The 14,328-nt window shown below is 42.8% G+C and overlaps 4 protein-coding genes across 6 annotated transcripts; 2 read left to right on the plus strand and 2 right to left on the minus strand.

Annotated features, from left to right (window-relative positions):
* Window positions 1-296: 296 nt before the first annotated feature.
* Window positions 297-859, plus strand: LOC115678984 (uncharacterized). The gene has a single exon (XM_030602496.2). It carries the CDS (start codon window positions 463-465, stop codon window positions 670-672), a length of 210 nt encoding a protein of 69 aa, XP_030458356.1. The 5' UTR covers window positions 297-462; the 3' UTR covers window positions 673-859.
* Window positions 860-1,136: 277 nt separating this feature from the next.
* On the minus strand, window positions 1,137-6,924 carry LOC115678978 (F-box/LRR-repeat protein At5g63520). 2 transcript variants are annotated; one of them, XM_030602486.2, is made up of 10 exons: window positions 6,683-6,924; window positions 6,461-6,568; window positions 6,283-6,375; window positions 6,042-6,167; window positions 5,719-5,814; window positions 5,582-5,621; window positions 4,588-4,743; window positions 3,479-3,654; window positions 2,297-2,415; window positions 1,137-1,736 (listed from the first exon to the last, which is right to left on the minus strand). In XM_030602486.2, the coding sequence occupies exons 1-10, from the start codon at window positions 6,872-6,874 to the stop codon at window positions 1,265-1,267; spliced, it is 1,578 nt and encodes a 525-aa protein (XP_030458346.2). In that variant the 5' UTR covers window positions 6,875-6,924; the 3' UTR covers window positions 1,137-1,264. The 2 variants fall into 2 exon arrangements, with proteins under 2 accessions (XP_030458346.2, XP_056175404.1); XM_056319429.1 differs by having other exon boundaries at window positions 4,588-4,739; window positions 5,578-5,621.
* A 1,106-nt stretch (window positions 6,925-8,030) lies between these two features.
* Window positions 8,031-10,701, minus strand: LOC115678980 (palmitoyl-acyl carrier protein thioesterase, chloroplastic-like). Its single transcript, XM_030602488.2, has 6 exons — window positions 9,922-10,701; window positions 9,536-9,669; window positions 9,145-9,258; window positions 8,880-9,057; window positions 8,736-8,804; window positions 8,031-8,410 (listed from the first exon to the last, which is right to left on the minus strand). Exons 1-6 carry the CDS (start codon window positions 10,372-10,374, stop codon window positions 8,156-8,158), a joined length of 1,203 nt encoding a protein of 400 aa, XP_030458348.1. The 5' UTR covers window positions 10,375-10,701; the 3' UTR covers window positions 8,031-8,155.
* A 1,737-nt stretch (window positions 10,702-12,438) lies between these two features.
* On the plus strand, window positions 12,439-14,101 carry LOC115678982 (HVA22-like protein e). Of its 2 annotated transcripts, none has more exons than XM_056318987.1 (5): window positions 12,439-12,616; window positions 12,727-12,753; window positions 12,851-12,973; window positions 13,065-13,271; window positions 13,376-14,101. In XM_056318987.1, the coding sequence occupies exons 1-5, from the start codon at window positions 12,570-12,572 to the stop codon at window positions 13,692-13,694; spliced, it is 723 nt and encodes a 240-aa protein (XP_056174962.1). In that variant the 5' UTR covers window positions 12,439-12,569; the 3' UTR covers window positions 13,695-14,101. The 2 variants fall into 2 exon arrangements, with proteins under 2 accessions (XP_056174962.1, XP_030458351.1); XM_030602491.2 differs by having other exon boundaries at window positions 12,443-12,616; window positions 13,065-13,266; window positions 13,370-13,521.
* The last annotated feature ends 227 nt before the right edge of the window (window positions 14,102-14,328 follow it).

Here is a 14,328-nt window from a genome sequence, read left to right on the forward strand (position 1 = left end):
CTCAGCTTCTGTGCGTCGCGGTTAAAGAGGTAGAACCATGCAGATTAAGCTGATTCACCGAGATTACTACTTTATACGTAAACAGATTCTGATCGGTGTGGAATGTTTTCTTGGATTGAACGTTCTCCTACAAGTTGCCACTACACGTCAAAAGCCTCTTGGTCTCCAAGGATGATTATGAATGCACAAAGATATGTGTGGAATTCGAGGGTGGGCCGATCGGAGGAATGGCTGGTCTGAGAGCGTAACGATGAAGCGGGCCAAGCCCAAGATCTCCCTTGGAAGGACGCAGAAGGTGCTTCGTGTCTCCGACAACGTGTCCCGCTCCCGAGAAAGTTCCTTATCCCCACACCCCAGTGTCTGTCACTGTCGATTTAAATTCAAGAAACGAAACCCCAGTGTTCGTGTAGCAGTCAATTCAAGTTCAAGAAAAAGTTGGAAGGAGGAGGAGGAGAAGGAAGCATGGCAGACTGGGGACCGGTGTTGATAGCGGTGGTGCTGTTCGTGCTGTTGACCCCGGGCTTGCTGTTCCAGATCCCCGGGAGGCACCGAGTCGTGGAGTTCGGCAACATGGAGACGAGCGGGGCCTCCATTCTCGTCCACGCCATCATCTACTTCGGCCTCATCACCATCTTCCTCATCGCCATCGGCGTCCACATCTACACGGGCTAAAGCTCTCTCCTGTGATCCTGTACATTGGAGTCAGGTGTCTGCTTGTATTCTCCTCGACTCTGCTCTCGTGATGCGCCTAAGCATTTGTATGTGCTCTTACGCGTTCTGAGCAATGTTATATTTTGGTTATGTATCGGAGTTGGATGTCGGGTTCTTCCGATTGCGAATTGCCAGTGATTTCGAGTAATTTCCATTCCAAGTAGTGATAAAGATGGGAGTGTTAAATGCCATTTGATGACATTTGCTAATGCTAGTCAAGTGGAGCATAAGAAAGTTGGCTGCGCCTGTCTTCACTGGTAACGGGTTAGACTAATGCTTGTTCTTACCCACCCAGATGACAAGATCCATGGTGGTGATCCTGTTACGTGTGAGCAGGTTCTCTACCTGCTGCTAAAATCATTGGTGGGTGTTGCGATAAGTCTCTCTAACCATTGGATTATAGCAAAAAGCAAAGAGTGCCAATATAAAAAACACTCCTTGATTGACTGTTGGTTAACACCTGTTCCATCGCCATTCATACCATTACATAATGCGCCAAACCAAAGTTCAGCACAAAATCCATGAATGCTGCATATAAACCCCTGGTCATGCTCTAGCATCTAAGGGTGGTCCCCGAAGGCGCTGGCGTGTATGACATTACAAGATAAACGGTGCTATATACATGGCAACAATGGTGGGTAGAGCTCCCTCCTCGGCTACCTTGGTCACCCGACCTCATTGAGCAACAGCCGATCTCCCCGCCACAAAATATTCCTGCCAATGGAGCTCCAGGAAAGTTCTCCACGAATGGCGAGCTATCGACATTGGGGCGACCAAAGAATGCTGCTCCACGTCCACAACAAGCAAACATTAACCCTCCAAAAACTTCAGCTTTATCCGCATTACCAGCGCTGCCCGCTGCCTGATAAGAGCTCTTGGAATTGCATCCCAGGTTCAAACTTCTTAGACTCGTGCTGACTTCATTGCATGAGGCGACTGCAGCAGCGGGATCCGCATAGTAAAACTGAAAGTAATCGCCAGTTTTAATGCTGGCCCCATTGACATATAGATATTCCTCATCCCCTCTGTCATAAACCCCAAAAGCGTCTCATGCTCAGGAAGTAAAACAGAAAACTAGAACGAATTTAGAAAAGTCCTATGTCAGAAAAATGTAGTCAGACAGATATCGTCAAGAAGAACCTTTAGGCTTTACTTCTTTTTAAAGTCGGCGGTCAGTTCATTCATAGAGAACAAAAGATAATTAAGGCCCTCTGTCGCTGTAAATCCAAATGGGTTGTAATCTAAATGACAAGAAATTATCAACTACGATCAGGTCATTGTTGAAAGAAAATATCAACCACTCATAATGGGGTCATCTGAATTACTCAAAAAGATTGAACTGCAGGTCGCTGTTAAAAGAGATCATCAGACCATTTGTTCTTTCCAATCAGGAACCCGTTGTACATTTTAATAGAGCCAACATCCAAAGAATTAGGCAATGGAGCTTCATGATTGCGATCTCAAAAGACATGCCAAAGAAGTGATACCCCAGGTGTTCCCTTTGGAATTCCAGATTCTCACAGGACAACAAAAACTTATGGTACACAGATCGAGATCGGGGCAAAAAAGAAGAACCAAGGCTCACCTGTGCACCAGATGAAATGACAAAGAGGTAATCAGCTTTGCCTTCTCTGCCCCAATGGCATGTTTTCTTCTTTTGGTAACTCTGATATAAAGTTCAGGGTACTCGACACGATTGTCCATCTGGGAAAGTGTAAATGAGAGGCAATGATAAACATTTAATAAGTCAGGCAGCATCCCTGCAAGCATAGTTCCATTGCCTAGCCACTCAAACTCTGCACATAGGGTGAGGTGAATTCCTATACGGAAAAAAGTGTGGCTAATTTACGGGGAAATTAAAGGTAACATAACTTTGAGCTCAACTATAAACTAAGCAAATCTTAATTCTCTGCCTGATTAAAGATTTGATGAGAATTTCATATGATCATCCTTCGTTGAAGCAATGTAGAAGAAAAGTCGAAGATGGTCAAGTGTTTAATTTTCTTTCTTTCTTTTACCTTCATTCAACTTCTTTTCTCCTTCTAGAGTATTTTCCATCTATGGGTTTTTCGTCAGTAAACATGCTGACACAGTGGCAAACGAGGGCAAACACAAGGCTGTATTACACTTAATTCACAACACGAGCAAAACTCAGAAACACATGATGGAAGCCACGATAACAAAACGATTCTCAATCTTTCCCACCGTCAGAATGATCTCCCGTACAATGTAGACTTCACTATCTTTACCTTTCCATGCTCCGGGATGTCCACGCAACCAAAAAGCTAGGCCAGCTCGTGAATTTCTCAACATTTCACCGCATCCGAAGGGAATGCAGTTGAAAGAAGAATAACCCCTATCTACATAATGCTAAATTTGCAACATGAGCAGAACTCACAAGTACACACTCGAACGTTCAAAAGGCCAAGGAAAACCTTTAAAGTAACGGATTCATCAAAGAGGCCAATTAATGTTCTATTTATATCTGGAAACTCTGTAGTTTAAACTGATAAACTAAAAAACACAGGTTCTTAAAGAGATGAACCATATCACCTGAATCCTAAGAATCTCAGAAATAAGGAAATAAAATATAAAATCACAATCTCGGTTCAGGGCGCGTGTCGGTTCCTTTAGACCTAGATAACAATCCATTTTACACCCAGTAAAGTATTAATCATTATATGGAGAAAAGGCAGAACAAAACTTACATTACCATTTACGATTTTGAAGATATGAAACAACCACAACCTTCCATGTACAACCATACCTCGTCATAGATTTCATTGAGAATGCTTTCCCCGTCAAGAACTTCTGTTTGTCCTTCTCTTCTAGCAGTTAACCAGGTAACATCATCACGGGTCCTAACAGAAACGGCCCTGTACCTTGGACCTACCACTGAAACTCCATCTGATAGCACCACATGAAATCTGATTTCACCAACAGCTGCTCATTCAAAACAAGGCATCAAAAAAGATCCAAATATTATGAAGACAAAGGCAACAAAAAGTAAATTGATGCCCACTATGACTGTGCAACATGCTGTCAATAAAAGAAAGATTAGCGCACCAGAAGACCATGGACATGCTGCATAAATGGACTATTTCTCATATGGCATATGCTATACAATCAGGACCACGTAAACCATCAAATAAGCAAGGTAATGTGTGTTGACTTTGAGAGGGAAGGATTCACATGGTAAGCAAGACAATGAGGAAGATCGAGCATATGAACCACACAAATCATAATGTTAGAAGGAAAGTGCAAATAGCAGAAAGAGATGGCTAACGTGTGAAACACTCCACCCGAGAAGTATGGTCGCAAGACCTAACTCAAAGGTATTGATGAGGTTTGAGTCGCAGAAGAAGTAAAGCACATAAGATTACTAGACAATTTCGAATATATAAAATATAAATAAGAATGGCTGCGCTGGACTCTCCATTCTACCAACAATTACTAGACGATTTTAAAGCACTAGAAGAAAAAAAGAGCTTTCATGAGAAATTAGTGAAAAACATAGAGAGGAGCATGCAAAATGTTCTTGCCTAAGTTTTCTTTCCCGCATATTATAGATCCACTGTGCGGATCAAACACAAACAGTCCAAGGAACTACGACAAGTTCCGAATATTACGCAAAAGAATTCCACTTAGAAATGATGCATTCAGCTCCTACCACATTGCTTGAGAGAGAATCAATTACTGCAAAACCCATATAATCTCATAATCATTTTTTCCCTTTACTCAACACAGCATAGTAATGATAACCACAGCAGATAATTACTTGTGCAACCAAAGCAAATGTCTACCGAAAGAACAACTATCTTAATTGTTACATCCTTCTCTGGAAGCCAAAGAGATATACAAAGGAGGAATGACTACCAGGAGAGCTATTCCTTTCTTTGGCAAATACAAGAGCAACGGCATCAGTGTAACATTCCTGACTCCCATGGACATTTCTCAAATCATTCACAGTTCTGTACAGACACGTGCCTCTCTCATCACCCACAATTGCAGTTTCCACAGGCATTGCACTATCTGCGATGCACAATCATTTAAAACATCTGATGAAGAAAAGTCCAATCAACCTTCATGAGCAGATGAGCCAAAGTAGCAATCAATATAACATGCATTTATACATTCAGGTAATACGATACCTTCAATTCCTACCAACTGTACAAAAAAAGCAGTTGGAGCATGACGAACAGCAACAACAGTTGAGAATAGATATACTACTGCCTCACAAAAGAGATGTAGTATACGGCAGACACTCATTAAAAACACAATGAATGAAATTGCAGACTGCTGAATGCATATGCTATATTTACTATTCTGTAAAAGAATTGGCATAAAGATTATAACTTTTGGAACTGCAAATAACCCTCGTTTGAGTTGTTTGAAGTTTTCTAAACAGAAGACTGACAGATAAGACTGTCTCCTGAGAGTTGGACAAAGGGAAAACCCTCTCTTTTAGGCTCAAATTCACTTCCTTCATCATTGTCTCCCAGCATTAAAAACTTTACTTCTGTCCTACCATATGAAAGGACTTGGACAAGAGTAAAATTAAGGACTTCCCCTTAATTTTCTATACAGCAAAAGGAGATAAGTCGGTTAGCTTAGGGTTCCCCAACAACACTTCTCCTTCTCAATATATATCGAGGTAAAGGCACATGGTATCATGAATCTAGAGTTTAACAATCGCCTCCTTCTCAAGAGATTTTCAAATGTGCAGTAAAATGCAATTATGACCTGGTTGATCATAAGAAAAACATCTCTTGTATACAAGTTGAAGTCATTTCTTTCGCAAGATAATGACAAGAATGAAAAAAGCCATGGAGAGATCCCTTGTAGAAAAGAAGACGAAGAATAAACTTACCTAGTTTCTCTACAGCATATTTGATATCAGCACTTTCATTCTACAACCAGTAAAACAGAGTCAAGCTATCTGAGAGGAAGAGCAGTTTTGATGAATAAACGTGCAAAGCGAAGGAATAAATGAAGTTGCAAACATACTCCGAACATGATCAGTCCAACTGGCGCTGCGCAACCAGAGATAGAAGTCGAATATTCTCTTATGTCCATGATGAACTTGTCAACCATTGCAGTTCCCTGACAGTGACAGAAACTTTCCTATGTCATTTCGCATATGAAATTCTAGATCATCAAAAAAAGGGTCTGAAGTACTATGAATTACAAGCCCCAGAAGTCCCGACAGTTTTTCAATTTTCACCAGTTGTGCTGCTATGTGAATCCGTGTACCAAAGGGGTCGAATTGGGTGACAAGTCCCATATACCAGACAAATCGGGGGTCGTGTTTCAAGTCCAGTTCTTTTTACCTCCGCCAGCCGCACGAGTGGGATGCAATCAACTTTGAGTCCAGGTACAAATCCCACGGTCAGGACAATGCCATGATTTCTGTTGATTTCAATTACCTCATCCTCACTATCATCTTCCCATTCGACCTGCAGTTCATCAGTTTTCAGAAAGAGAGCAAGAAGGGCGCAAAAGAAAAAGAACAAGAACAAGAAAGCCTTTGATTCCAAAAGGGAAAAGGGAATTTAAGACGATTCAAATAACCTCTTTGACTTCATTGGTAGCGGCATCTATTCCAATGATCCCAGCATCGCGAGACACAATCACAGGAGTTCGAGCCCCCAACTTGCGACCAATCTGGATCATCAAACAAAATTGATGAACCCAAAACAAGTGAAACGCTAAGCTCATTCGGAATCCACGAGCACGCATTCATACATACATATCGAAGAGCAACCGCCAAGCTAAAACCTTGGGCCGCGTGGACAATGGCAAAATGCGGGAAAATGGGCTGGGACAGGACCTTGTCGACAACTTCTTGCAAAGCAATCTGGTAGAAGGAGGAGGAAAAGGCAGTAAAAGAGCGACCTTTAACATCAAAAAGAAATAATCGAAGAAGAAGAGGAAGAAGAAGTGGGGAGTAGATATCGATGACGAGACGTACGGTAGCGGAAGGATTGAGGGAGAGGGCAGAGGCGAGCTTGGGGCGAGAGAGGACTTGGGAGCAGACTCGCCGCCACGACTTGCAGACGCACGCCGCCGACGCGAAGGAGACCGCCGGCAGCCTCCCCACGATGTTGGCCACGAGGTCCTCGCTCATCGACGCCATGCCGCTGCGCTCTCTCCTGCTCCCCATCCTCCTCTCCTCCTCCTACTCCTCCCTTACCACCGTTCGCCACCCTGTTTCTTGTCGACCATTATATGGGGTTATGGATGTTAGCTTTCCATCGAGCTGATTAATACCACGAAAAATCCAATCCTCAGAACTATTTTTTTTTATTAATTATAAAAAATCTTAAACTGATACGGTTATCACAAATTAACTCTCTCTCTCTTAATTTATTTGTTGGATAACACGTGTCAACCAACGGATATACCAGTCTCGATTTTATCATCTGTTTATTACAGGTATACCAGTTTGTGATTTTTCGAGAACTAACGGATGGTTAATTTATTATAAATGTACCAGTTTGAGGTTTTTAGTGCTTAAAAAATTAGATTTGGATAAATTTATCACATATGTACCAGTTTTGAAGTAAATTTATCACAAATATATCGATTTAAGGATTTTTCATGATATTAACCCTATATATAGTTCCCTCTTTACGCAAGTCAAATGCTTCTTTTAAGCAGAAAACTAAAATGAATATGCAATAGAGGGCAATAAATAGCGCTGTATCTATCTATGTAAATGATACCATTACAAGAGTGTTTTTTTTCTTAGTGTCGCCTCTATATTTGCCATCCAAAGATTGTCCGTTCTCTTCTTTCTTTCTTGCTTGCTTGAAGGGTTTACGTGTTCATATTTTTCTAGAGAAATGCCGTTACAGGACGGACGGAAAGGTGGTGAATGAATGGATCGATTTCGTCACGACTGTGCTTTGCTTCTCCTTCAATATCCAAAAGTCTCCATTTTACATCCACTTATCGTTTGGATGAGCCTCATGTCTCTCTTCATGGAATGGCATGCGTTATTCTTGGAATTGCCTTTTGGATTGTTATACCAGAATGAGGAATTTAAATCAAAAGAAGGAAAAATTATGAGATATTCGCTGTGCATTTTCCTTATTGACTGCTCCTATAGTTGGACCGAAAGGGAGAATGTACGTGTCGTGTCATGTCATGTGAAGGGTCACTCTCACTTATGCCTTTCATTTGTGCATATGCATGTGCCTACTTCACAGCTACTACACAGAAGCTCGCTGCTTTGTTTTCATATAGTTTCTCACAGCCAGATGCTCAGTACTTCCTGCTTATTTCTTGAGATTTGCTCCAACGGGACAAACTAAAAATGGGCCAAATTGAATATTTTATTCAAAAATCAAACTCCTCAACAACTAAAACGCACAATAAATACAGAAAATATCGATTAAGAAGTTCCCTCAGGAAAACAATCAAGGAACACTACAAGCTGGTATCATTTAGCCTTGGAATGCCATTCTGTTCTCGCACGAACGATCTCTGCCTTGTCTGCTTGCATCCGGAGAAGATGAGTGAATTCTAGCTCCGGACAGCAGCCAGTTTTATGAGGAGGGTCAGTATCAGAGTCTACGACAATGCTCGCAGTTGCGCTGGTTAAAGACTCCAGCAAATTTGATTGTCGGCATTCGCGCCGATATTCCAGTGTCATGCTTGTTAGACTGAAAGCCTCCAATACATTAATTGGCACGCTCTGCAGAAAATGACATGCCAGGGAGAGTTAAGAACGTGAAAAAGACGGCAATCTCGATTTTCAGGGGAGGAGGCAAATTTGCTTCTTGGTATGGTAGTTCAGAAAATGGTGGAAAATCAGGTCTACGGTTTTCGCTCTTTCTTGTCGTGCATTATAAATCTCACCTAAACTTAGTGGACTCTGATATAAGCTTCTGCAGATACTAAAAGTCATCATACAGTACAGTGCAGATAAAGGAGATACACGTCTTTTCAGTCTTCATAGTCATAATTTTCCAAGTTCACTAAATTCGGTTCATGTAACACAGGAAAGTTTAGTTAAGTACCTCTAAAATCCATCCAATGTATTTTACATTGTTTACATGCTGGTTGGCATCCATGTCATTCCATCTTGGCTGAAAGGCAAGGGTTAAACATGAAACGAAGGACCCAGAGTAAATAAGGGAGAATTAGGATAATCAGAAACTTACAGCTAAGCCCGAGCGAATTCTCTCCGCCGTTGCATCGGTGAGCTTGTCTATTTTATCAGTATCATTTTCTTCTGCGGGAATTGCCAATTTGTTCAGGTAGAAAGGTATGACTTCTTGTCTAACTTGATCAGGGATCTTGGATAATCTTCTGGTCTCTCTGTTCATTATCACCCATGTGCTGCACGGTAACAATTGGTTTAGGCAATAATGAGAACAGAGGACAACTGAGTGTTAGAGCTTCAAACCAGGGAGATGCAGCGCGCACCTGGTCGCTCTTGTTATGGTCTCCTGAGTGTTGTAATCACGGATAATCCAGTCTCTCCGCATTCCATTCTTTCCCGCTGCATCGACCCAGGTGTCGATCTCCACAACATCCCCCCTGTCACAGATATTGATAATGCTACTCTTCAAAGCGAAAGGACATTTCAATCACAGAAATGAGTGCTAGGCTCGAGAAGAGAAGGTAACTTTTCATTATGGTGGTTCATTCAAGCTATTATCAAATTGAAATTCTCGTTTGTCAGATTCTTCTGATAAAACGTGGTGAAATGTGCGAGAGGAAAATAAAATAGAACTGGTTAGACAAGTCTCTTGATGTCAAGATGAAAATTTATTTTCATAGGCTATGGGAGAGACTGATTGAATGTGAAATATACCAAGAACTGTATCTCTGTACTTGTACATGGATGCGGGTGACAACCCAGATCAGTTTCCGAAGACTCATCTCCCGAGTAGCGCCAAATCCATTGCCAGCAAGGCCGGAGCTGGTTACATGGTTGAGGGCTGTCTCCTGCGCTAACCATTGACAAAGAGTGAGCCATTGAGTCCTTTTATGTTTTACCTAGGAAAATTTCTTCCCTGCATTGGGTACAAGGTGGACCGGATGATCGTGGTCGTCAGGCTTGCGGGATCCATAAGATCCGACAACTCGGACAGTCCAATCCACCATGATCAGGGCGTAGGCAAGACCATCCCAATTCCTATTCGTAACCTATGCAATTGATTAACCTGGAACGCAATGCGGACGAAGCGAGGAACTGACCTGAAGGAGATTCATAAGGGTCTCCATGGTGGCAGTTTTGTCAGGTCCAATTTCATACGACCTGATAATGAAAGTTTGCCTGTACACAAACCGGTCATCAACAAACCTGCCGACCAGGCACGCATGCGGCAGCGAATCAGCCCCACATTCTTTTACCAACTTATCCGGATTGCTCGTGGCGGCGTTGTACAATGGAGCTTCATTTATATAAACCCCATTGATCTTTTTCCCATTGATCATCCCAACCATCTGATCTCTGTCCAGACCGGCGGTCACCAACAGTTTCTGAGGGGACCTCGATGCACTGTCCCTGCACCTCCGAGAGCAAAATCCAATCCTTGCCATGACCACGGCATTGTTCTTCTCTCCCCTGCCCCCTAAGGAGCCACCGGGAGGCCATGCAGGGAAGTCGCACGTCCCGGCCATGATTTTCATCGACAGAGAGTCGTTCATTTTGCAGGAAGAAGGGGCGTTATGATCAAACAATGCAAGAAAAACGAGGGGGCGAGAAAAGTATAAGCAGGTGTAGCTTGTAGCCCATGATGGCACTGTTTCAAGGAAGAAATGAAGACTCACTATAGTAGGTGCAACTAATAATACGCAGCGATGAAGGCATAAGGAGATTTGCAGGGGCGCGTAGGGAAGGAGAATTGAGGGGGTCAAACGAGAGAAGAGATGAACGTAGCTCAACCACTTTTAACGGGGTGGGAGAGAAAATGGGGGGAGGTCCCCGCCCGGATTGCACGCCAGCACGCGATTGTCGATGCTTCCCTCGGTCCTCCTTTTGAATGGACCTCTCCGGTGTCCTCCTAAATTTAGAAATCAGATTTTGCTCTCGTGACCAAGCTAACTCAAATTAGCCCATCACTGTACCCTGACCGACAATCCCTGGAGGAGTTGGAGGGCAATGAACATCTCCCCCCCCCCCCCAACCCAAATCAGTCCCTTCCCCCCCTTCTGATCTTGCAGAACCTGTCGGTGTCAGTGGAGGCTCAAAAAGTGGTGCTTTGAATGGTTCATTGCTGGGCCTAATTTCAAAAAATTTCATTGTTATGGATCGAGTGACAATTCTGATTTCAATATTTTTTATTTTGTAAAAATACATCAATTTTAGGTCGAGTGACAATTTTAGCTACAACTTTTTTTGTCTCATAAAAAATCACTAACTTTCATTTAAATCATAAATCTCTGAGCCACAGCTTGAAGAATAACAGCGAAACTATTCGTCTCATTCACTTCACCGGCAAGTCAAAAAGATCTCCATATTGAATATCTCTGGTCAGATTTCGTCGTTTTGTCATAATATGAAATTGTAGACCACGGCCCGTCGACAGACGCCATGGACAAGATCCGCCAAGCTCACGACCATAACTTTTATTCTCAAACAAGGGTGACTTCCGAGAGAGAGAGAGAGTCAACGGAGGGCCAGATTTGGGATAAGGATGAAAGTTTGTGATTTTTTATGAGGCAAAAAAAAGTTGGGCCTAGAATGGTCTACTTGACCTAAATTTTGTGTTTTTTTTTTATGAGACAAAAGAAAATTGGGATCAGAATTATCACCCGACCTAAAGTTTGTGTTTTTTTTTTTTGGAATTAGCCCTTCATTGCTGTCAAAATCTTCTGCTCATGACAGAATCCATGGCACTCTTTATCTCCGTTTGAAATTTCTCCGAGTCTGAGATCAAAAGGGTGATGTTGGAATTTGCATTTTGATATTCAGGATCACGGACGGAGTGGTGCGCTCTTTACAGGGACCCCAACTAAGAGGACCAAGTGGAGCTCATTTGAGTAAAATTTGGGTCCTCGTTTTCTCAACTTTTCTGGCCGAGACATGCAGAAGCAGCTCGGCCCGCGGACACTCAAAAGCCCAAGAAGAGAAAAATGACAAAAGAATAAAAAAAAGGAGGGGGGGAACGAGACAAACGATCTCTAAACTTTTAATTTAATGTGCAATGTGATCCATGAATTTTTAATTTATTTAATATGATCCCTGAACGTTAGCCCAATATGTAATGTGATCTATAAACTTTTAATTTGTTCAATATGGTCAATGAATATTGAATAACATGATAACATTGAATTTTTTTCATATAGTTCATGCATTAATTTGAATATGTACCATAAATTCATGGATCACATTGAATAAATTAAAAGTTTAAGGATCACGTTACATATTGAGTTAAAATTTAAAGATCACATTGCACATTAAATCAAAGTTGACGAACCGTTGGTGTTGTTATCTCAAAGAAAAAAAAAGGGGGGCAACTTGTCGGCACGTGGCCGGGACACGTGTCACCGACTGCCCCAAATATAATACCCAGCTTTGATCATGGACAAAAGCGAAGATTCAGGTGCGGGAGATCGAAGAGTTGTACCGAATTTGTATAGATAAAGGGCGACAGTGGACCGTGATCAATAAACCTCGCTTCGAAGATGGATTCCCGACACGTGGAACGCCCAAAGCCTCGCGGGGCTGCCACGTGTCCCCTCGCGCTTGGCCTTCTTATAGGGGCGTTTCTTCTTCCCTCCTGCCGGATCGCATCGTTTCTCTCTTTCTTTCTTTCTTCTTCCTGCACTCGATTCCTCTGTTCTCATCTCCCCATTAGAGTTTCTCTGAATCCCTTCCGCCCATCCGATTCGGCAAAGCAATGGGTAATCTGTGGACTGTCCTCACGCACGCTCACTCCCTCGCCGGGTACACTTGTTCTTGTTCTTGTTCTTGTTCTTCTTCTTCTTCTTCTTGCTCTTCTTCAACATTTATTGAAGGACTTGCGTGGCTTAACGATCTTGATGGGATTCGCGCAGGCCGGTGCTGATGCTGCTCTATCCTCTGTAAGATTCCCACCTCTTTCTTCCCATGATGCTTACTATGTAGGCCAATTAAGCAGGGGAGATTGGGGTTTGATGGGGGTGTGCTTTCTTTGGGCAGGTACGCGTCTGTGATGGCCATAGAGAGCCCGTCCAAGGTAGACGATGAGCAGTGGCTGGCTTACTGGATTCTGTATTCGTTCCTCACCCTCGTCGAGATGCTCCTCCAGCCTCTTTTTGAGTGGTAAGTGGTGATGAATCATATCTTGTTGTGTGCTTGATGATTGAATCGATGGGCTACTGAGATGATGGATCATCCTCTTCATCATCATCAGGGTAACCATATGGTACGATGTGAAGCTCATCTTGGCAGCGTGGCTGGTCCTCCCTCAGTTCAAAGGCGCGGCTTTCCTGTACGAGAAACTCGTGCGAGAGCGCATCCTGAAGAGGCACCCCAAGTCCTCCTCCCCTACCTCGTCCCCGAATGGCAAACCCAAGTCCAAGAACAAGTTCGTCGACTTCATCACCCACAAGAAAGTGAAGTCTTTTAACATCAGGCCTCTGCCTCCTGTCCCTTTTCTACTTTCATATATATATACAGCTTTTGCTAACCGAAAGTGTGCAACTTTGCCTTGGCCAGGGAGAGCACGGGGCGTATTGATCGGAGGAGGTGTCTCGGATTCCCGGCAATTCTGTCTTTTACACGCGAGAGCATGCTGTGTTTTTTATGTTATACATCCTGTACGGCTCCTGATCGAAAAGGCTTTAATGGTACCACAGCTTCTTCCTTGATTCCCCACATCTTCTTTCTTTCTTTCTGCTTGTATATACTTGAAATCACCGAGAAAAAGCTGCAGTTTTTGCTGCCACGCAAGAATTCTCAAAACAGCACAAACAATTCGCATGAACAGGGCAGTAAGGTCATGATTCGCTGCGCTACGAATTCAACCATACATGATTGCTAAACGGAACTAGTTAGGTTGGTCGGTTCACCTTAGCTATAGCTCTCGACATCGACGGCAGAGCGGAAACGACAACAGCAGTGGAATTCAGGCAAGCTACAAAGCTGGGCAAACGCAAGATACGCAGACAGATGGTCCCCATAATGCTAGTCGATTCTTGACATTGACAATACCTCACTACCTACGAAGCTTCCTCCAATTAGTCAAAAGTAACGTGGAAGGGGGTGAGCCACAAAGCTTAACTCTGATGTTGACTATATTTCTGTGGTCCCCGAATTGAATGGGAACACCCAAGATATTATTCCCTCACCTGATTTTAGTCTTATTGCCCAAGGGACCCTCGTGACATTTACATCTTGTTTCACTACAAATAGAGGTCTGTCCCGATTAGTGAAATATCTTTCACCAAAGGTTGACCCTTTGATTTTTTTATTAAGCGGGTTTAGTGGCGATTCGGATGGGAATTGAATATGCATGACAAGGACGAAGAACGATGAGCTTAAAGGAAGAAATGCAAGTACTGAAATCTGAAAATATATTGATAAATTGCAAATACAATAAGAATTTGTTTTGGTCGTATGATCGGACGTCGATTATGTGTTGGCTCCATCATCCAATCAATATGTCCGTCGATTAT

The sequence above is a fragment of the Syzygium oleosum genome, unplaced genomic scaffold, assembly GCF_021117445.2.
Source record: "Syzygium oleosum isolate NSW1041296 unplaced genomic scaffold, Sole_v2.1 Sole_v2.17, whole genome shotgun sequence".
Lineage (NCBI taxonomy): Eukaryota > Viridiplantae > Streptophyta > Magnoliopsida > Myrtales > Myrtaceae > Syzygium > Syzygium oleosum.